The 23,665-nt window shown below is 45.0% G+C and overlaps 1 protein-coding gene across 2 annotated transcripts in view; it reads left to right on the top strand.

Annotated features, from left to right (window-relative positions):
* The window catches only part of LOC122552265 (noelin-2), a 472,756-nt gene that overhangs the window by 220,288 nt on the left and 228,803 nt on the right, over positions 1 to 23,665 (top strand). For both annotated transcript variants that reach the window (XM_043694956.2, XM_043694955.2), the window contains exon 2: positions 22,603 to 22,749. In XM_043694956.2, coding sequence (XP_043550891.2) covers positions 22,603 to 22,749 — 147 coding nt within the window. The remainder of the gene's footprint in view (positions 1 to 22,602; positions 22,750 to 23,665) is intronic.

Below are 23,665 nucleotides of genomic sequence, written 5' to 3'. Positions count from 1 at the left end.
ATCCCATATGGTTCAGGGAACTGATTAATGCCTTGGTATTTTACCCCATTGCCATAACTCCAAGAAAATTAATGTTTGCCTTTCACATTGAATAACTTCTGTATTCACCATGACTTGGAGGAGCCAGTGTTGGATTGAGGTAGACAAAGTTAAAAATCACACAGCATCAGGCAATAGTCCAACAGGTTTAATTGGAAGCACTAGCTTTTGGAGCGCTGCTCCTTCAGCAGGCACTCTGAAAGCTAGTGCTTCCAAATAAACCTGTTGGGCTATAATCTGATATTGTGTGATTTTTAACTTCAATATTCACCACATGGTAGCTCAGTGGTTGACATTGCTGCCGTGCATCACCAAAGACTCGGGTTCAGTCCCAGCCTTGGGTAACTGAGTGTCTGTGTGGAATTTGCACGTTCTCCCTGTGTCTGCGTGGGTTTCCTCCCACAGTCTAAAGATATGCAGGTTTGGTGGATTGGCTGTGCTAATTTGCCCATAGTGCCTGGGGATGTGCAGGCGAGACGGATTAGCCATGGGAAATGCAGGGTTACAGGTGGGTGGGATGCTCTTTGGAGGGGTGCTGTGGATTCAATGGGCCAAAAGCCCTGCTTCCATGCTGTAGGAATTCTTAGGGATTTGGGCCAAAGGTCAGTGTGTGGAGTTAGGCTGCAGATCAGCTAGGATCTTATTGAATGATGGAACAGGCTAGAGGGGCCGAATGGCGCAATCATGTTCCCATAATGTCTGTCATCCTCACCTGGTTTGGCTCAGCTGTGACTCCAAATCTACAGTGAGTCTGAACTGTTCTCTGAAATGGTTTAAGATGCCACTCAGTTCCAGGGTAATTAGGCATGAGCAACAAATGCCTTGTCAGTGGTGCCAAGAACCCCTGAAGGAATAAGTTAAATTTGGTGGTTCTGAAGCACAGTTTCCCCAGCCTTGTAACAAAGCCATCAGCTGACATGTTACTGGGTTACAGGGACCAAGGGATTCTGGGTATAAATCTTGCTCAGGGCTGAGTTTGCCAAGATGTGGAAGGTCATTAATTAAGGAGCTACACTGGGGCGCAAGTGCTTCCAACTCCTGTCTGCTAGCCAATTTAAATGGAAGCTGGGTGAACACATGCAGGGAAGAGGAAGAGAAATGTACGAGGACAGGGTGAGATGAATTGGGGTCTGAAGAGACTTGTGTGAAACATAAGTACCAGTTTGTACCAGTTGGCTTCAGTGAGCTGTTAAATTCGATGTAATCTTTCTAATAATAAGGGCAGCTGTGTACAACGCCGTCCAGTCAATCGCATTGCCATAGAAACAGCAGATCTTCATAGTGTCCTGGCTCGTGTTTATCCCCCAATTAGCACCTGAAATAGACGGTCCAATCATCAGCATCATATTGCTGTTTTGTGGTAGCTTGCTGTGTGCAAATTGGCCACCATGTTTCCAACGTCACACCAGTGACTGCATTTCAGAAATACCTCATCCAGGGTCAACTGATTTGGGATGTCCCGAGCTTTTGGAAGACTAATGGAAATGCAAGCAACACTTGCTCGGATGTGGAGGTAGATGGCTGATTGAGTGTGGATAGGATTGGTGCTAAACTGTGATAACTGTTGCGACTGAACTGCTCCCCCCCGTTGCTTCCAGCCGAGAATGGACGTAATTTGCAAGTTGGGCGATGAGGGGAGAAAGACTGAGAAACTTGGGAAATAGCATTTAGGAGCAGGAATAGACCATTCGGCCCTTCAAGTCCATTGAATAAGGTCATGGCTGACGTGGTTGGGGTCTGAACTGCACTTTCCCGTCTGCACCCCCCAGCCCATAAGCCATGACCCTCTTGTCTGTCAACGCTCTATTTAACTCAGCCTTGCAGATCATAGAATCAAATCCCGACAGTATGGAAAGAGACCATTTGGCCCATCGAGTCTGCAATGACCCTCTGAAGAACATCCCAGACCAAGGTTCTCATCCTATCCCCAGACCCCCACGTTTACCGGGGTAAGCGATTTACCTTTGCTGAACAAAAAAACTGTCTATCTCAGATTAAAAATGAACAACCTATCCAGCACCTACTGCCATATTTGGAAAATAGTTCCAAATATCTCACACCTTTTGTGTGTGCAAGTACTTCCTAACATCTCTCCTGAATGTATACTTCACCAGTTTCCTCATTTCCCCTGTCCCCACCTTACCCCAGTTCCAACGTTCCAGCTCAGCATCATCCTCATGACCCATCCCATCTGTCAATCTTCCTTCACACCTATTCACTCCACCCTCCTCTCTGACCTATCACCTTTACCCCCACCTCCATCCACCTTTTGTACTCTCAGCTACTTTCTTCCCAGCCCCACCCCCCATCCCATTTATCTCTCCACTCCCAAGGCTCCCAGCCTCAGTCCTGATGAAGGGCTTTTGCCCAAAACGTCAATTTTCCTGCTCCTCGGATGCTGCCTGACCTGCTGTGCTTTTCCAGCACCACCCTAATCTTGATTCTCTCCTGAATGGTCTGGTCATAATTCTCAAACTATGCCCCCTAGTTCTACAGTCCCCAACTTTCTAAATTCTAGGGAAAACAGGCCTAATTTGTGTAATCTTTCCTCATGAGTTAACGCCATGAAGTCCAGGTATCATTCTAGTAAACCTATATTATGCTCTCTATTATACTCTAGCTTCCCTGAGGTATGGTGCCCAGATCTGCTCACAATACAGTTGGTTCGGCTATAACGCACGTCTCTTCGACGTGCATTGGCTATAACGCGATTGATGAGTTTAGACCGTTATGTGTAGCATGTGAATTTCCATTACCTGTATCGGCTAAAATGCAATTCCGGCCCCATTAGTTTAAATGGCGTGGCCATTACGCGATTTTCTCATAATATAGGGTCGCACAGGAGTGGAACTATCACATTATATCAGAACTGACTGTACTCCAAGTGGGGTCTAACCAGGGTTCTATATAACATCTGCGTCCTTGCACTCCACCCCTCTAGATGTAAGGGCCAGTATTCCATTAGCTTTCCTGATTTTATCCCATCGAGGCAGGCTTGTCACAAAAAAATCATGATAGTTTCACAGTCACCGTTCGTTTTCAATTCCAGATTTTGTTTTTTGAGTAGCAGTTGAATTCCGTCAGCCAGCAATTGAACCCACACTCCCAGACGATTATCACTAACTCAGTGACCTTACCACGGTCACCATTAGAAAGGTGCTCTTCTGAGTTAGGTCAGTTTCACTCATATTCTGACCAAGGCCCACATACCAAATTGGCCCCAACATGCCTCCCCAGTGATACCCTGGAAATGCACAATGAAATTATCTAAATGATGTGCAAATGAAGCAAGCGTGGTGTGAGTGTGAATGCTTTGAAGTGTGGTGGAGGTAGATTCAACTGAGGTAATCTAGGGGACACTGGATGATTGTTTGATGGAATTATAGATGAGGCCACTCCTGGAGCACACTTGCCTTCATTGTTGAGACCTTATGAGTATCGGAGTTGGGATGTTATGTTGGGGTTGTACAGGACATTGGTTAGGCCTCTTCTGGAGTATTGTGTCCAGTTGTTGTTGCCCTGTCATAGGAAAGATATTAACAAGATGGAGAGGGTTTGGAAGAGATTTAGCACGGAATGGAGGGTTTGAGTTATCGGGAGAGGCTGGATAGGCTGTGATTTTTTTTCACTGGAGCATAGGAGGTCTTTAAAAAGGGCAAACATAACGTGACTGTTAGAATCTTTTCCATGGGTGGGAGATTTGAAGACTAGGAGACATATGCTGAAGGTGATAGGAGAAGATTTAAAAAGGACACGAGGGGCAAATGTTTTGCACAGAGGGTAGTTCGTGTGTGGAAAGAACTTCCTGAGGAAGTGGTGGATGTGGGTACAGCTACAACATTTAAAATGCATTTGGGTAAGAGTATGACTGGAAAGGTTTGGAGGGATAAGGAACAAGTACAAGCAAGGGGGACTAGTTTAATTTGGGAACATGGTCAGCATGGACTGGTTGGACCGAAGGGTCTGTTTCCATGTTGTATTACTCTATGACTCAGAACAATGTGGATGAATATGGGGAAAAGGCAGAAGATTGGCATTCAGTCACCGAATTGCAGCAGGTGCAATGGGCTGAATGGCCTCCTGCTGAACCATAACAATTCTGTGGAATGAGCAGCTACGTTATTTTTTTTCTCATGATGACCGTCTGATTTCTTTCTCATCGGTGTGAGCAGCTTTTGAAATTAAGGGATTGTGAATGAGCTTATTAAAAACAAAACTTAGGTTTATCTAGTGACTTCACATATCCTTCAAGATGTCCAAAAGTGCTTCTCAATCAATGGATCCATCTGGACTGGGGTTAGTGAATGCTGAAGCCATCTTGGCCATGGCAAGACTCCAGGAACATCACAGAATGAATGATATGGTATAGATGATATTGGTTGATTGGGAAACAGGGAGAATTTCCTAAATTCTTGTCTAACAAGAGAAAATAAGGAAACACATTTGTAGGTTCACAAAGCAAGAACAACAAATGTCTCTCTCGACTCTGTTTTGAATGATTCTGTAGTAAATACAAGAGACAACTTGCAAGGCTCCCAGATAACATTAACGTTTGGACAGTTCACTTCAGAGGTGATGGTTGTGGACAAATGTTAGCAAGAACCTCCTTGGGATACCCGCCCCATTGGTCCTCTCGCCAGTGGGACTTTTCCCATAGAATAATAGAGATGTACAGCACAGAAACAGACCCTTCATTCAACTCGTCCATGCCGACCAGATATCCTACATTAATTTGCTCCCATTTGCTAGCACTTGGCCCATATCCCTCTAAACCCTTCCTATCCATGTAACCATCCAGATGCCTTTTAAATGTTGTAACTGTACCAGCCTCCACCACTTCCTCTGGCAGCTCATTCCATACACGCACCACCCTCTGTGTGAAAAAGTTATCCCTGAGGTCCCTTTTGAAACTTACCCCCTCACCTTAAACCTATGCCCTCTAGTTTTGACTCCCCTATCCTGGGGAAAAGACTATTCACCCTATCCATGCCCCTCATGATTTTATAAATCTCTATAAGATCACTCCCTCAGCTTCTGATGCTCCAGGGAAAATAGCCCCAACCTATTCAGCCTCCCCCTATAAGTCAAACACTCCCACCCTGGCAACGTTCTTGTAGATCTTTTCTGAACCCTTTCAAGTTTCACAACATCCTTCCTAGAGCAGGGAGACCAGAATTGAACGCAGTATACCAAAAGCGGCCCAACCAATGTGCTGTACAGCCACAAAATGACTACCCAGCTCCAATTCTCAATCCACTGACCAATACAGGCCTACTTCACTATCCTGTCTACCTGCAACTCCACTTTCAAGGAACTATGAACCTACACCCCAAGGTCACTTTGTCCACCTACACTCCCCAGGACCTTATCATTAAGTGGGTCTCCCAAGTGGGATGTGAACCCACAAGCCTTAGACTCAGGAGCTTTCCACTGAGCCACAGCTGACGTTGGATTAAGTTTGAGTTCAAGACAAGCTCTTTTGTAAGTCTCTTCTGCAGACATTTTTAACAGCTCCTTATTATTCACCAGTCATACTTACTTTGCAATCAATAGCTACAGAATTCTGATCTGTCTGTTTAGTTCCCATCCACCTTGGATGGTTCTGACCTCTCATTGATTAGCTGGCTGGCAGGCGGAATTCTCTCAGTCAATTGTTTTTGTTTGTTGATTTGTTGTTTCCTTTCCTCCTTCCCGATTTATCAGCGAACGGGGAATATTGGAATTTTCTGTGTTCAGCTTTTGATGTGCACACCCTCGCTTGCTCAGAGCTGACAGCTCTCTCTCACTGAGAAGCCTCTCTCTGTGGAAGTTTTCTTTTTAACCCTGCGATCACGTAGGCAATCAATAAGAGAGGCAGGATGTGCCAAAATGCTGGACAGCTAATGAAATGCTGTGTCAACATCACAGTTTATTTGCCAGTGAAGGTGCCAGACGATTCAACTCCTCCAAGCAGTGAGAAAGACAAATTACTCAACAAGTCCGCTTGGGCCATGCTCATTGAAAGATGATATCAATGCCAATTCTATAGTTTCCATGGGTATGTTAGCATCCACCAACTCCCAAGCTGTAGTCTTATTCTAACCTCCCACAAGGCAGAAGTAATGGGATGGAGTGGTCCCCCGTTGTCTGGATGAGTGCAGCTCCAGCCAAACCCAAGAAGCTTGACACCATCCAGGACGAAACAACCCATATGATTAACACCTATGACTGCTATGATCATGCTTTAACATGGTTATTTTGTCATTGGGTTTTTCTTTAAGAGAGTTCATAAAGGCAAAGATGTCGGCATGTCTACTTGAACAATGACAAGGGAGCGGCCCGTTCTCCCAGTACAGGTTTTTACTAGTTTCGTTTAGTTGTAGCAGTCAGAAGATGCTGGAGTGGAGAAAAGTTCCAAGCTTCAGCAGATGCTTCCTGACTGGCGTTCTCTCTGAAATCTCTCCTGTCTGTAAGAACCAGTGTTTGAATTTACCTTTCGCCAAGGGGGGCATTTGTGGGATGTGACAGGAATTGGAACAGCTCCTTAGTTACGTTGCGATATGAATTTTCAAATAGTTAAGTTATTCTATATTCTGCTTTCTTTCGTTCATGTTTCAACTGTAGTATTTAAATAAATTCTGTTTCCCTTAAAGCCAAGTGGTTTGACCAGCTGCATCATACCTGGAACACCCACTTCACATCTGCCTTTAAAATAAGAAAAAGTTAGGGCCAAGACTACCTTCTTGAAATACTTTGCGGGGGTCTGGTCTGGTCCCTTACAATGTGTAGCACCCCATTCAGAGCTGGCACTGAAGTGTTAGCCAGGATAATATCCCCCAAGCCCTTCATCGTCTGGCTCAGGTGAGGAAAGCTGGTGACATGTCGTTCGTTATCTCTCCTGTGATTATCAGTAAGGTGGTAAGTCAGTCCTTACCTTTGTGCTCAGCAACTGGGCAACAATCCGAACTTATGGCAACATGAGAAGAAGCTAAACATCCTAGAATGGTGTGCCTTTGGTTGGAAACAGAGAGAAGCCTCCAAGGTTATGGAGGGACAAGAGAGGGAGAGTCAAAGATTCAGGTGCTCAAGGACCTTCAGCCAACAGATCTGTTGAATTCTTGTTCACTTCCTCATATGGGACAATCTAGAATGAGAGGCCATAGTTTTAGGAGGCAGAGTAGCAGTTTTAAACAGAGATGAGCTCACAAACCCAAAGCAGACTATCAAGTGGAGTTACAACATAGAACATAGAACATAGAACATAGAACACAGAACATAGAACATAGAACATAGAACAATACAGCGCAGAACAGGCCTTTCGGTCCTCGACGTTGCAATGACTGTGAACTAATCTAAGCCTATTCACCCTACGCTATCCCATCATCATCCATGTGCTTGTCCAAGGATTGTTTAAATCTCCCTAATGTGGCTGAGTTAACTACATTAGCATTCAATGCCCTTACCACTCTCTGAGCAAAGAACCTGCCTTTAACATCAGTCTTAAATCTAACAGCCCTCAATTTGTGGTTATGCCCCCTCGTACAAGCCGACATCATCATCCTAGGAAAAAGACTTTCACTGTCCACTCTATCTAATCCTCTGATCATCTTGTATGTCTCTATTAAATCCCCTCTTAGCCTTCTTCTCTCCAATGAGAACAGACCCAATCCCTCAGCCTTTCCTCATAAGACCTTTGTTCCAGACCAGGGTCTAGATTAGTGGTGCTGGAAGAGCACAGCAGTTCAGACAGCATCCGAGGAGCAGTAAAATCGACATTTCGATCAAAAGCCCTTCATCAGGAATACAGGCAGAGAGCCTGAAGCATGGAGAGATAAGTGAGAGGAGGGTGGGGGTGGGGAGAAAGTAGCATAGAGTACAATAGGTGATTGGGGGAGGGGTTGAAGGTGATAGGTCGGGGGCGGGGGGAGGGTGGAGTGGATAGGTGGAAAAGAAAATAGGCAGGTAGGACAAGTCATGGGGACAGTGCTGAGCTGGAAGTTTGGAACTGGGGTGAGGTGGGGGAAGGGGAAATGAGGAAACTGTTGAAGTCCATATTGATGCCATGGGGTTGAAGTGTTCCGAGGTGGAAGATGAGGTGTTCTTCCTCCAGGTGTCTGGTGGTGAGGGAGCGGCGGTGAAGGAGGCCCAGGACCTCCATGTCCTTGACAGAGTGGGAGGAGGAGTTGGGCCACAGGGTGGTGTGGTTGATTGGTGCGGGTGTCCCGGAGATGTTTCCTAAAGCGCTCTGCTAGGAGGCGTCCAGTCTCCCCAATGTTGAGGAGACCGCATCGAGAGCAACGGATACAATAAATGATATTAGTGGATGTGCAGGTAAAACTTTGATGGATGTGGAAGGCTCCTTTAGGGCCTTGGATGGAGGTGAGGGAGGAGGTGTGGGCTTAGGTTTTGCAGTTCCTGCGGTGGCAGGGGAAGGTGCCAGGATGGGAGGGTGGGTCATAGGGGAGCGTGGACCTGACCAGGTAGTTACAGAGGGAACGGCCTTTGCGGAAGGCAGAAAGGGGCGGGGAGGGAAATATATCCCTGGTGGTGGGGTCTTTTTGGAGGTGACGGAAATGTCATCGGATGATTTGGTTTATGCGAAGGTTGGTAGGGTGGAAGGTGAGCACCAGGGGCGTTCTGTCCTTGTTACGGTTGGAGGGGTGGGGTCTGAGGGCGGTGGTGCGGAATGTGGTTGAGATGCGTTGGAGGGCATCTTTAACCACGTGGGAAGGGAAATTGCGGTCTCTGAAGAAGGAGGCCATCTGGTGTGTTCTGTGGTGGAACTGGTCCTCATGGGAGCAGATACGGTGGAGGCGGAGGAATTGGGAATACGGGATGGCATTGTTGCAGGAGGTGGGGTGGGAAGAGGTGTAATCCAGGTAGCTGTGGGAGCCGGTGGGTTTGTAAAAAATGTCGGTATCAAGTCGGTCGTCATTAATGGAGATGGAGAGGTCTAGGAAGGGGAGGGAGATGTCAGAGATGGTCCAGGTAAATTTAAGGTCAGGGTGGAATGTGTTGGTGAAGTTGATGGATTGCTCAACCTCCTCGCAAGAGCACAAGGTGGCGCCAATGCAGTCATCAATGTAGCGGAGGAAGAGGTGGGGAGTGATGCCAGTGGGTAATTACAGAAGATTGACTGTTCTATGTAGTCAACAAAGAGATAGGCATAGCTGGAGCCCATACATGTGCCCATGGCTACCCCTTTGATATGGAGGAAGTGGGAGGATTCGAAGGAGAAATTGTTAAGGGTGAGGACCAGTTCGGCCAAACGAATGAGAGTGTCGGTGGAAGGGTACTGTTGGGGACGTCGGGAGAGGAAGAAACGGAGGGCTTGGAGGCGAATGGAGATGTAGAGGGATTGGATATCCATGGTGAAGATGAGGCGTTGGGGGCTGGGGAAACGGAAGTCTTGGAGGAGGTGGAAGGTGTGACCAGGCAACATCCTGGTAAATCTCCTCTGCACCTTTTCCAATGCTTCCATATGCTTCCTATAATGGGGCAACCAGAACTGTACACAATATTCCATTTGAGGCCATACAATTGCAGCATGACATCATGACTCCGGAACTCAATCCCTCTACCAATAAAACCTAACACACCGTATGTCTTCTTAACAATACATCAACCTGGGTGGCAGCTTTCAGGGATGTACATTGTGTACAGATTGCCAGAGGAGGTGGTAGAGGTAAGTACATTTAAAAGACATTTGGACAGGTACAGAGATAAGAAAGGATTTAGATGGATATGGGCCAAATGCAGGCAAATGGGACTAGGTTAGTTGAGGAAACCTGGTCAGCATGGGCAAGTTTGGGCTGAGAGGACTGTTTCTCTGCTGTTATGACTTTACAAACTCTTTTAAAAGCACGGTACACTGGCAACTTTGGGGAGATTAAAATCCAGGATGTGCAAAGTTGGAGAAGTGAGAGGTAGTGTCTTAGAGATGTACAGCACGGAAACAAACCCTTCAGTAAAACCCATCCGTGCCGACCAGATATCCCAACCCAATCTAGTCCCACCTGCCAGCATCCAGCCCATATCCCTCCAAACCCTTCCTATTCATATACCCATCCAAATGCCTTTTAAATGTTGCAATTGTATTAGCTTCACCACTTCCTCTGGCAGCTCATTCCACACACGTACCACCCTCTGTGTGAAAAAGTTGCCCCTTAGGTCTCGTTTATATCTTTCCCCTCTCACCCTAAACCTATGCCCTCTAGTTCTGGACTCCCCCACACTGGAGAAGAGAGTTTGTCTATTTATCCTACTGTGGTGAAAGGGTTAAAATTGTGTCCCAATACATGTGTGAATCTAACCGAAAATGGAAGGTGTCGCTTGGTCCCGTGTGAATCTTGTTATACACCTTCCCGTGTGAATAACCAGAATGGAATGTGTTTTTTAGCCTTGCTCTGCTCTAACCGAAAATGGAAGGTGTCGCTTAGTCCCGTGTGAATCTTGTTATACACCTTCCCGTGTGAATCTTCTTATCTGTATGTAACCAGAATGGAATGTGTTTTTTAGCCTTGCTCTGCTGTTCACATGAATGTTTATATCTGGAAAAGAGTATATCAGCTGGAGAAGTCTCCAGTTCGGTAGAGTCTGCTCCGGGGTTACGTTTAACCGCCGAGCGTGGGTTGTTGGCAACCGCTCTACGAGAACTGACGGCTCCCAGTTCCGGTAACATGTAGAGTGAGTATAAGCCAGACCCGTTGTAAGTACGAGACTGGTTGTGGTGACGCTGCGGGGAATAAAACACTTATATTCTAGCAGACTCGCCTCTTGGCTGTTTGTTCTGTGTCAGACTACTTTCCTGCGAGCCTGGTCCTTGACCTTGAGAATTTTTTAAAACACCTACCCATACCCCTCATGATTTTATAAACTCCTCAGCCTTCGACGATCCAGTTGAAAATAGCCCCAATCTCTCCCTGTAGCTCAAATCCTCCAACCTTGGCAACATCCTTGTAAATCCTTTCTGAACCCTTTCAAGTTTCACAACATCTTTCCGATAGGAAGGAGACCAGTATTGCACACAATATTCCAACAGTGGCCTAACCAATGTCCTGTACAGCCGCAACATGACCTCCCAACTCCTGTACTCAATACTCTGACCAATAAAGGAAAGCATACCAAATGCCTTCTTCACTATCCTATCTACCTGCAACTCTACTTTCAAGGAGCTATGAACCTGCACTCCAAGGTCATTTTGTTCAGCAACACTCCCTGGGACCTTACCATTAAGTGTATAAGTCCTGCTAAGATTTGCTTTCCCAAAATGAGGCACCTTACATAGATCTAAGTTAAACTCCATCTGCCACTTCTCAGCCCATTGGCCCACCTGGTCAAGATCCTGTTGTAATCTGAGGTAACCTTCTTCACTGTCCACTACACCTCCAATTTTGGTGTCATCTGCAAACTTACTAACTGTACCTTTTATGCTCACATCCAAATCATTTATATAAACAATGAAAAGTAGAGGACTCAGCACTGATCCTTGTGGCACTCCACTGGTCACAGGCCTCCAGTCTGAAAAACAACCCTCCACCACCACCCTCTGTCTTCTACCTTTGAGTCAGTTCTGTATCCGAATGGCTAGTTCTCTATTCCATGAGATCTAACCTTGCTAATCAGTCTCCCATGGGGAACCTTGTCGAATGCCTTACTGAAGTCCAAATAGATCATGTCTACCACTCTGCCATCATCAAACCTCTTTGTTGGCTCTTCAAAAACCTCAATCAAGTTTGTGAGACATGATTTCTCACGCACAAAGCCATGTTGACTATCCCTAATCAGTCCTTACCTGCCCCTCAGGATTCCCTCCAACAACTTGCCCACCACTGACGTCAGGCTCACCGGTCTATAGTTTTCTGGCTTGTCCTTACCACCCTTCTTAAACAGTGGCTCCACGTTACCCAAACTCCAGTCTTCTGGCACCTCACCTGTGACTATTGATGATACAAATATCTCAGCAAGAGGCCCAGCAATCACTTCCCTAGCTTCCCACAGAGTTCTCGGGTACACCTGGTCGGGTCCTGGGAATTTATCCTCTTTTATGTGTTTCAAGACATCCAACACCACCTCCTCTGTAATATGGACATTTTTCAAGGTATCACCATCTATTTCCCTACAGTCTATATCTTCCATATCCTTTTCCACAGTAAATAATGATGCAAAATACACATTTAGTATCTCCCCCATTTCCTGTGGCTCCACACAAAGGCCGCCTTGCTGATCTTTGAGGGGCCATATTCTCTCCCTAGTTACCCTTTTGTCCTTAATGTATTTGCAAAAACCCTTTGGATTCTCTTTAATTCTATTTGCCAAAGCTATCTCATGTCCCCTTTTTGCCCTCCTGATTTCCCTCTGCCTTTATACTCTTCTAAGGATTCACTCACTCTCTCCGGTCTATACCTTATCCACCCCTCAATTTCTTTAGTTATCCAGCATCCCCTATATGTACAAGCCTTCCCTTTCACCCTGACAGGAATATACTTTCTCTGGATTCTTGTTATCTCATTTCTGAAGGCTTCCCATTTTCCAGCTGTTCCTTTACCTGCGAACATCTGCCCCCAATCAACTTTTGAAAGTTCTTGCCTAATACCATCAAAATTAGCCTTCCTCCAATTTCGAACTTCAACTTGTAGATCTAGTCTAGTCTATCCTTTTCCATCACTATTTTAAAACTAATAGAGTTATGGTCGCTGGCCCCAAAGTGCTCCCCCACTGACACCTCAGTCATCTGCCCTGCCTTATTTCTCAACAGTAGGTCAGGTTTTGCACCTTCTCTAGTAGGTGCATTCACATACTGAATCAGAAAGTTTTCCTGTACACACTTAACAAATGCTTCTCCATCTCAACCTTTAACACTATGGCAGTCCCAGTCTATGTTTGGAAAGTTAAAATCCCCTACCATAACCACCCCATTATTCTTACAGATAGCTGAGACCTCCTTACAAATTTGTTTCTCAATTTCCCTCTGACTATTGGGGGGTCTATAATACAATCCCAATAAGGTAATCATCCCTTTCTTATTTCTCAGTTCCATCTAAATAACTTCCCTGGATGTATTTCTCGGAATATCCTCCCTCAGCACAGCTGTAATGCTGTCCCTTATCAATAACAACATTCCTCTTCCTCTCTTGCCTCCCTTTCTGTCCTTACTGTAGCAATTGTATCCTGGAACATTAAGCTGCCAGCCCTATCCATCCCTGAGCCATGTTTCTGTAATTGCTATGATATCCCAGTCCCATGTGCCTAACCGTGCCCTGAGTTCATCTGCCTTCCCTGTTAGGCCGCTTGCATTGAAATAAATGCAGTTTAATTTATCAGTCCTACCCTATTCTCTGCTTTGTCCCTGCTCACCCTGACTGTTTGACTTGCTTCTTTTCTCATTCCTCAGTATCTCCCTGGGTCCCACACCCCCCACTTCCCCTTACTGGTTTAAATCCTCCTGAGCAGTGTCAGAATACTACTGTGTACCCAGAGGACATAGATTTAAGATCATTTGTACAGTGGAGGACATTATTTTTAACTCAACTATTTGTAATGCGCTGTTTGCTTAACGTTTTCATGGGGTGTGGGCATCACTCATTTGTTGCCCATCTTTAATTGACCTGGAATGGAATCTCTTGCTGGGCTATTTCAGAAGGAAATTAGTAGCCAAAACCATTGCTGTGGTTCTGGAGTCACACGTAGGCCAGGCCTGGTAAAGATGGTAGATTTCCTTCCCTAGAGAATATGAGTGAACCAGGTTGGGGTACTTTGAGCAATTGGATATAGTTGTCATGGACATCATCACTGAAACTCGCTTCTAATTCCAGATTTATGAATTGAATTTAAGTTTTCCAAGCCTCTGTTGGCATTATTACAATACGCCTTCATCTTTGACTGAGCACAAAACATTGTGGAAAGAGCAGTGGAGGAGTGTATGTGTGTCTAACCTTCCAATGAGCTGTCCCATATTCGACAGGCTGAACAGCCTGTTCCTGTGCACTCGGGTTCCCTGATCATTTTAGGTTCTCTCCTCAGGCGTGGCCGCTAGGAGTTGGTATTGAGGGGAATCAGCAGACCAATCAGCTCTCTTTATCAGTCGAGAGTTTGAAGTGGGTTAAAGGAAATGGACAGAGATAAAGCTTTTAAAAAAATCCCCCACCGAAAGCAAAAAAGTCTAAGAAAAAATTACAGCAACGATGAGCAGAGTTCGTCTGTGCCAGTCTGTTCTGACTATGTGTCAAATGAACAGGGCTTAAGCAGCTGAAATCTCTTATCAAATGGGCATCTTCAAGCACCTTCTGCCAACTGCCATATTAAATATGATTATCCCCATTGAATAAATCCTTTGAGTGCCAGTACCTATTGCAGTCAGATCTGCTGGGCTGTTTCCTTGGGTACCATCTAGCCTATTCAGACTAATTAACAAGAGCAATGGTTTCATATTAACCAGGGTCTGTGTTAGACAGGTTAGTAAAAGTATTCTAATCATAACGTCCCTATGACAGCCTGTCATTGATTTCCTTGTAGCTTCAAATGATTTTCTCAAGATTTTACTGTTGCCAACAGAATTTCATGGACTGATTAACAAGCATGCATATTGAATGGAACATTGGCTGTCTCCATAATTGATCTTATTTTGTGGTATGAGTGCATGTCGATAATGAGAATATCCTTTGTCATAAACTAAAAATGTTAGCACATCCGATTATTTCCTTAAACATAAGCTGGCACAGCACAGTTTATCACCACCTGTCTGTTTGACCGTATGATGTACAGAAATTCTAAATCACTGGGAGACCAGCGGGAAGCAGCAAATACGTGACAATCAGCAGGGAAAGCAGAGGTCACAAGAAATCCAGAACCGAGCTAATGACATCCAGACAGGGATAAGATCGCTTAAAAGTGTTGAGAGCAACTCTTTCTCAGAGCTGCATGCCGCAGGGCGCAATGATAAGTCTAGAGAGGCAGCACTGTTATGATCCTAGCGAGCATTGTGTCACCTTTTTGGTATAGCTGCTCTAATTATCTCCCTCTCCCTCCCATAGACCTGCAGTTTTTCTTCCATTTTCTAGGGTATATCCAATTTCCATCCAGAACTGCATTCCAGACCATCACAGCACGCTGGCTGGAATTTTCCCAGCCCTGGACCCATGGAGCTATTGATGGTCCAGTTGGGAAAATAGGGGGAGATCAGCAGAAATTGACACTGAGAGGAGAAAACTCCAATTCTTCAACCAAGAACTGAACGGTGAAATGAGAATCTCACTAGTGGCTGGGAACTGGCCTACCTGTATCCGTTTCCATTGCCATTGATACCTAAGCTCACCTCATTGATGTGCTGTTTCCTATTCCCCCACCTGCCAGGTAGAAACTAGATGGTAACAATTCCCGAGTAAATGTTAAAGTGGATACTTAGTGACTCCAGTTCATCCAGACTTGAACTTTGGCAATCAGAGACCACCATCCTAGGGCACACCCCACGCACTGTGACTGCCTCATAGAACCATATAGCCACAGAATCATACAGCACAGAAACAGATCCTTTGGTTCAACTCATCCATGTCGACCAGGTTTCCTGAATTAAACTAGTGCTAGTTACCTGCATTTGACCCATATCCCTCTAAACCTTTGCCACTCATGTAGCTATCCAAGGATCTTCTAAATATTAAACTTGTAACTGCATCTCCCACTCCCTCTGTCAGTTACGCACACAAGCAACCCTCTTGTGTGAAAATGATGCCCCTCAGGTCCTTTTTAAATCTTTCTCCTCTCACCTTAAAAATATTCCCTCGAGTTTTGAGATTCCCAACTCAAGGGAAGGGACCTTTCTCTGTTCACCTTATCTATGACCCTCATGATTTTATAAACCTCTATAATGTCATCCCTCAGCCTCCCATATTCTATTGAGAAATGCCCCAGCCTATCCAGCTTCTCCTTATAACTCAAACCCTCCAGTCCTGGCAACATCCTGGTAAATATTTTCTGAACCCTCTCCATTTTCATAATATCTTCATAGTTAAGGATCTGTTTACTCTGCTTTGGCTCTGTAACCCGATCAATCTATCAGTTAACTGAGATCAATCAAACTCAATTTCAAATATTTCCACTGACGCACTCCTTCCCTCAGAATCTACGATCTTTGATGGAGAGAGTTCCAGACTTCTTCACCTTTTATGTGAACAATTATTACTTGTAATCACCTCAGAACAATCCAGATTTAATTATAAGGTTATGGCACTGGATTTTGGAGTCTCCCAGCAGTATCTCTGTGTTTATTCATTCACGGGATGAATGGGCCAGCATTTATTTCCCATTCCTAATTGCCACCGGAGAATGTGATAGTGAGCTGCCTTCTTGAACTGCCTTAATCCACTGAGCGTAGGTCGACCCACAATGCTATTAAGGAGGGAAGTCCAGGACTTTGACCCAGCGACAGTGAAGGAACAGCGATATATTTCCAAGCCAGGGTGGTGGTTGGCTTGGAGGCAAGCTTGCGGCTGCATTATTGAATGCTTCTGAACATCTGAAAAATCCGCAATTCGATCACCCCTTAATCTTGATGAAAGAGCCTTTATCTTGAGTGAAGGTGAATCATCTCAAACATAAAGTTAAAAATCACACAACACCAGGTTATAGTCCAGCAGGTTTAATTGTAAGCACCTGATGAAGGAGCAGCACTCCGAAAGCTAGTGTACTTCCAATTAAACCTGTTGGACTATAACCTGGTGGTGTGTAATTTTTAACTTTGTACACCCCAGTCCATCACCGGCATCTCCAAATCATCTCAAACACATGGAGAAGCTGTAGGCAAGAGGTTTAATCAGAGCTGGTCTCATCCTTTGGCCACACAAAGCTTGCAACGTGAAAGTGATTCATTAGTGCTTTGACTAGCTTCATGGACGATCTACACTGTTTTAATTCCAACGACCAGGTAATTTTGTACTTTATTTTGCAAAAAGTCCTTCCTTTTGTGTTATTTCACTCAAATTATTGGAAAGTCTGTTAACAAGTCCAAGTAATTAAGAATATAGCAACGCAATTAAAAGGAGTAGATTGCATTACACATGACAGCCACCTCTACTGTACTGCAGTAACTCCAACTCATTAAACCCTGTTAATGAGATCAAGTGAGTTGCAATCGGTTGCACTGGTAGACTTGAGGGAACGAGAGAGAACAGTGTTTGTACACAGATAATACAGTGGAGTTCTTTCCTCTAACTAAATGTTGAGGTGAACAAATCTATCGCTTTATGCGCCTTCTGATCTCAGCTGCTTATTTATTCTCTGAACACTGGAGCATATTGCCAGATTATTAAAAAATCTTAGCAGTCCATTTGACCCCAGCATGCTTCAAACCTGATGTCATACACGCCACCTGACGAAGGAGCAGCCTTTTGAAAGCCTGTGATTTTAAGTTAACCTGTTGGACTATAACCTGGTGTCATGTGACATCCGACTATGGTTGAGAGTGTGTTGCTGGAAAAGCACAGCAGGTCGGGCAGCATCCGAGGAGCAGGAGAATCGACATTTCGGGCCGGAGCTCTTCATGAGGATTCCTGATGAAGAGCTCCGACCCAAAGCGTCGATCCTGACCTGCTGCGCTTTTCCAGCAGCACACTCTCGACTCTGATCTCCAGCAGCTGCAGACCTCACTTTCTCCTAGTTGATTTCAACCTGACATCTGACTATGTCCTACTCATCAGTGAAACTGCTTTCCACAGAAGTCTTCAAACCCAGTCTATGCTACTAAATATACAGCGTTGACATTTCCAAGGTTAAAAAAAAAATTCCATTACAGGATATGGGTGCCACTGGTAAAACTATCTTTTTTTTTGAGTTGTGCAAGACATGGTGTAAACATCAAATAACTTTATTAATATTCCACCACCAGAAACATAAACACCCATGTGGCCAAGGGACTACTGACAAGCAAAACCCAGAGTGAGAAATGCTAAAGCTATCATTTATTGCCTGTTCCCAATTACTTTGGGAAGGTGCTGGTGAGTCACCTCCTTAAGAACTACTGAGTGTTTCCTGGGTCATTTCAGTGGACAGTTATGAGTCAATCCTACTACTGTAGGTATGGAGTGTTATGTAGGCCGGACGAGATAAGGACGGCAGATTTCCTTCCTAAAAAGGATATTAATGAACCAGGTGGGATTTTATAGAAGTTTGGTCATTACATATTCACAGTATAGCATTGGTTAGCTCAGTTGATTGGACAGCTGGTTTGCAATGCAAAGTGATACCAACAGCATGAGTTCAACTCCAGCACCAGCTGAGATTACTGTGAAAGACTCTCCTTCTCAACATTTCCCTCTGCCTGAGGCCTGGTGATCCTCAGGTCAAACCACCTCCAGTCATCTCTCACTGATGAGTATTGCTGAGTCACTGAATTCACTCTCTAAGTATGTCATGGGCTTCTAGTCCAATGGGGTGGCACAGTGGCTGGCACTGCTGCCTCACAGTGCCAGGGACCTGCGTTCGATTCCAACCTCAGGTGACTGTCAGTGTGGAGATTGCACATTCTCCCTGTGTCTGCATGGGCTTCCTCCAGGTGCTCTGGTTTCCTCCCACAATCCAAAGATGTGCAGGTTAGATGAACTAGCCATGCTAAATTACACATAGTGTTCAGGGTTGTGTAGGTTAGGTGCAGTAGTCTGGGGTAAATACAGGATAATGGGGTAGGTGAATGGGTCTGGGAGGGTTTCTGTTTGGAGGGTCAATGTGGACTTGTTGGGCCAAAGGCTGTTTCTATTTAGATTCTCCGTAGGGATTCTAAGATTCAATGACCCAGCATCCAAATATGCAAACAGCAATCTCCCACAGATAGTGTTGAACTAACCCATTGTTTGATGATATTGAGAAATGTATTAGATGAGATGCTGGGAAGATTGATTCCTCTCCCCTTCAAAATTATACCCTATGGTCTTCTACATCCACCTTTAATATCTGAAAGACAGCACTTCTGATACTGCACCACTCGCTCAGTAGGGAACGGCCACCCAGATCTTGTGCTCTGACCTCTGGAGTGGGACTTGAACCCACCACCATTTGAGTCACAGTCAGAAGTGCCATCCAGTGATTCACGCCTAAAATGGTTTTCATTAAGATTCAGGAAAGGCCAGTGGTTTGAACATAAACCAGCTGTTGTAGCTAACAGTCCTGATGGACTTAGGCTGTAAACTGTCACCTGCTGAAAGTCCCAGTGCTCATTAACAGTCCAGCAGCAGAAGATGACAAGCCGTGCCCTGTCTCTCCTTTTCCTATTTAACACAAAGAACAGATCAAAAATGCAAGTCATCAAGGAGGCCATGCAGCCTATTGTGGCTGTACTAGCTCTTAGAAAGAGCTTTCCAATTAGTCTCACTCTCCCCAGCTCTTTCTCCAGAGACCTGCAGGTTTCCCACTTTGAAGCATTCATCTAGTTCCATTAAAAGCATGAAAAATAGAAAGCTGGTCTGCTATACAATATGATTACGGATAATCTTAGGCTTTGCTGCTCAAACCCTTTGATTCCCTGAGAGTCTAAAAACCCATTCATCTCAGCCTTTACCCTTTTGGAATCTGTTTCACCTCTTGCTGGCAACAAGTTCCAGGTCACATCTCTCTGCATTTTCAAAAAAAAAAGTTTCTTCATCTAACTCTGGGACTTTGCTCTTTGCTTCGTTCACAGAAGGGGAGGGGTGTTGCAGTGGGTGAACTCGGTGCACAGTTACCATTGAAATCCGACTGAATTCCAGAGTGGATGGGCCATCAGTTTGTATACTCTTTTCAGACTGGGGAGTTCCAATCTCAGCCCAACTCCTGGTCGCAGAACTGCTCCTCGATCGATAATTCACAACCTGGGAGCTGTGGGGACTGTCTGCTGTGTGAAACACAATCCTGGCCGTGCTTGTATGTTACAGGCACCGCAGTAAGATTGAGGTTAGAAGGTGTGTTGTGGCAGAACCAGAAAAGGCCACTGTTTAATAAAAGTGAATTGTTAGAAGGGACAACAACAGGTAAAGGATTTTCACAAGAATGCTTTATAAAACTCAGCCTTCACATTATTTTCTATTTGAAATAAAACAATTTCAAATCCAATTGCTGTTTTCACTGATCCCTGACTCTTCTGGGAAATGCTGGATGTTTAAGATGATGTACCCAAGGAAATGGAAAAACCTTTAGTTTTCTCCACGGCATCTGACTGAGTCTAATACAGAAACAAATATTCCTTTACCCTTGCAGTTCTGATAATTCTGCAACATCTTACATTTTCCCCATTCCCCCTGCTATAGGAATGATGTTATTAAACTTGAGACCGCTCAGAAAAGATTTACAAGGATGTGACCAGGGTTGGAGGGCTTGAGCTACAGGGAGAGGCTGAATAGGCTGGGGCTGTTTTCCCCTGAAGCGTCGAAGGCTGAGGGGTAACCTTATCGAGGTTTATAAAATCATGAGGGGCATGGATAAGGTCAATAGATAAGGTCATTTTCCTAGGGTAGAGGAGTTCAAAGTTAGAAAACATAGTTTAGGGTGAGAGGGGAATGATTTGAAAGGGACCCAAGGGCCAATTTTTTTCACGCAGAGGGTGGTACATGTATGGAATGAACTGCCAGAGGAAGTGGTGGAGGTTGGTACAATTACAACATTTAAAAGGCATCTGGATTGGTACATGAATAGGAAGGGTTTAGATGGATATGGGCCAAGTGCTGATAAATGGAACTAGATTAATTTGGATATTAATTAGGATATCTGGACGATTTGGACCGAAGGGTCTGTTTCCGTGCTGTCCATTTCTAAGAGTCTATGAGCATAATGTCCCTCCTTTAATAGGACCACATCTTGTCTTCTGCAAAGCTTGGTGTTGTTCTTGTTAACAATGTTGCTGTTGTCTACTTATTCTCAGGGAGTGATGTTAATGTCTTTCACTTCCTTTAAAGGGATGGGGCTAATATATTCACCTCCTGTTAAAGGAACAGATTTTCTGTAATATGTCTGTTTGAAAGAGTATTGCCATTGTATTTATATATGCGATCACTGTTATGTCTTGTGTTGAGCTTGCCACCTCGATTGATGTCCGTTTTGCTGTGGAGCACGTTTTGCAACACATCAAGCAGCAGATTTTCAGCGTTAGAGTTCCCCACTAGGCTCCTTCGTGTCTTTTGCCTTTTGGTTGCTGAGAGACGGTGAGAGAAAGCAGACCGTGAGCTGTAAGCGCAGAGGGTGAAATACAAGGGAAGCAGAGAAAACCTGACCACGTCTCTCGGCAAATCAGCGGTCCCAAGTTGATGGCCTCACTTACCAACCCCAACCACATCCCTATATTGCTAAACACTGCTTCCATTATCAAACATGTGACCGCAAGGTTTGTACATCTGTCCCTCATCCTATGGTTAAAAACCTTTTTGCAGGGCTGATTGTCCTTCATTCCAGTAATGTAACATTCATAAGGGAGGTTTCTGCATTTAATAAGTGCCTCACCTGATCTCAGGAAATCCCAAAGCACTTCACAGCCAGTGATTAACTTTCAGTTTGTAGGGATTGTATTAACGGAGGAAAGCTGGTTGTTGTAGCTAGGACAAACAGAAAGTGTAAGGATGACAGATTCATCTGTTTTAATGTTGATTGAGGATAAACATTGGCCAGGTCCCTACAATGAATTGGCTGGCTCATCTTTGGGGTTGTGACATTGGGTTTAGTGAGTGGAAAAGCTGTTGGGTAAATGTCTCGTCTTAAAAGCAGTGGCTCTAACAGAGGAGCAACACTCCACTGCGAGGTTCAGCCTCAATGATGAACTTAAACATAGAAGAAAATGTACAGGAGCAGGCTATTCAGCCCTTCAAGCCCATTCTGCCATTCAGTATGGAGGCTTTTAAAATCATGAGAGACATGGATGGGGTAAAGAGACAAAGGTAATTTCCCTGTGTTGGGCGGGTCCAGAACTAGAGGGCATAGGTTTAAGGTGAGAGGGAAAAGCTTTAAAAAGGGACCTAAGGGGCAACTTTTTCATCCAGAGGGTGGTACGTGTATGGAATGAGCTGCCAGAGGAAGTGGTGGAGGCTGGTACAATTACAACATTTAAAAGGCATCTGGATGGGTACATGATTAGGAAGGGTTCAGAAGGATATGGACCAAGTGCTGGCAAATGGGACTAGATTAATTTAGGATATCTGGTCAGCATGGATGAGTTGGACTGAAGGGTCTGTTTCCTTGCTGTACATCCCTATGACTCTGTGACTCCAAGTCTGTTCATTCCACTCAGTTTCCTGTTCCTGCTTTCTCCCCCGTACCCTTTGATCCCTTTAGCCCCAAGAATTATATCTGACCCCTTTTTGAAAGCGTTTAATGCTTTGGCCTCAACCACGTTCTGTTGGGAGAGCGTTCCATGGGCCAACCATTGTCAAAGGGAAGAAATCTCTCCTCAGCTAAGGTCTCTGAGAAACCTGAACCCAGAGGTAAGTCCCAGCAGCCCGTGTGTAGGACCCAAGTTGGCAGGTATTTCGGACGACTCCCCAGCCTCACCGTGACTTCCCTGAAAAGCTGCTGATTGGGCCGATTCCAATTCTGCCTCGAGCTGCTGACGTTTCATTCACTTTCTCTCCTCCTCTGCAGACTCTTTTCCCAAGTCCCGAGGAAGGCTGGGAAATCTACAGCTCCGCCCAGGATCCGGATGGGAAGTGCATCTGTGCAGTGGTGGCCCAGCGGAGCATGTGTTCACGGGATGCACGCAGTAAGCAACTCCGACAGCTGCTCGAGAAGGTACAATGTGGGTGTTATCTAATAAAGGAGGGAGTGCAGGCTGACTAACCCCCAGACAGGACATTCCACATCCCACCTCGACTTATTTTCTCCAGTACGCCTTTTACCGTATTGTCTTAAAATCTGTGCCCCGCTAATTCTTCAGCTGAGGAGAATGTCAAATCTCCACTGAACGTTCTCACAGCTCAAGCTCAGACTGTGCAGTCTTGCCATCCCCTGTGATTGCAGTGCGTCTTCATTGCTATTATTATGGTAATCCCACCCCCGACATCCTCAGTGCCTTGTCACTGGTCAACCAAGCCAGCAGTCTTGAGAAGGCTTGTGTGCATCCTGCTGGTCTGTGCTTGAACCCAGACCCTTGTAAATCATCCAAAGTTACACTGGGTAACCCTCCCGGGAGCCATAGCAGACTTCTTAAATCATTGGTATGCTCATATATTAATGTAGGTATTTGAAAGGCAGAGATGAAGTACTTTGTAGGTTAATTAACAGGCAGGAGTCAACGGAAAGTGTATTATTATTTCATTTCTTCAGGGAATAACATGTGTCTAGAAATGTTGACCCTGGTTGGTTGCCAAATATCATTTAATTATCTCAATAATGTTGTTGATAATTTCTATATGCAGACAGTGTGGCAATTAAAGTGAAATCTTCCCTTAGTTTAGTAAACAGTCCTCTGTCTAGAGTGTTGTTTTATTTAGGTATGATCTAGCTATGATTCAATTGTGCAGGGTCTGCACAGCTCAAGGAGGGAGAAAGTGAGGACTGCAGACGCTGGCGATCAGAGTCGAGAGTGCAGGTGCTGCAAAAGCACAGCAGCTCAGGTGGCATCCGAGGAGCAGGAGAATCAATGTTTCAGGTGGGAGGGGGAGCCCAGTGTCCCTGTCCACAGTTCTGTCATTTGAGAAGGAGGTGG

Source organism: Chiloscyllium plagiosum, unplaced genomic scaffold (assembly GCF_037043375.1).
Source record: "Chiloscyllium plagiosum isolate Xiang-an unplaced genomic scaffold, Cpla_swu_hap1 HiC_scaffold_45, whole genome shotgun sequence".
Classification (NCBI taxonomy): domain Eukaryota; kingdom Metazoa; phylum Chordata; class Chondrichthyes; order Orectolobiformes; family Hemiscylliidae; genus Chiloscyllium; species Chiloscyllium plagiosum.
The sequence above is the reverse complement of the archived record's forward strand: the minus strand, read 5'-3'. Positions and strand labels throughout refer to the sequence as shown.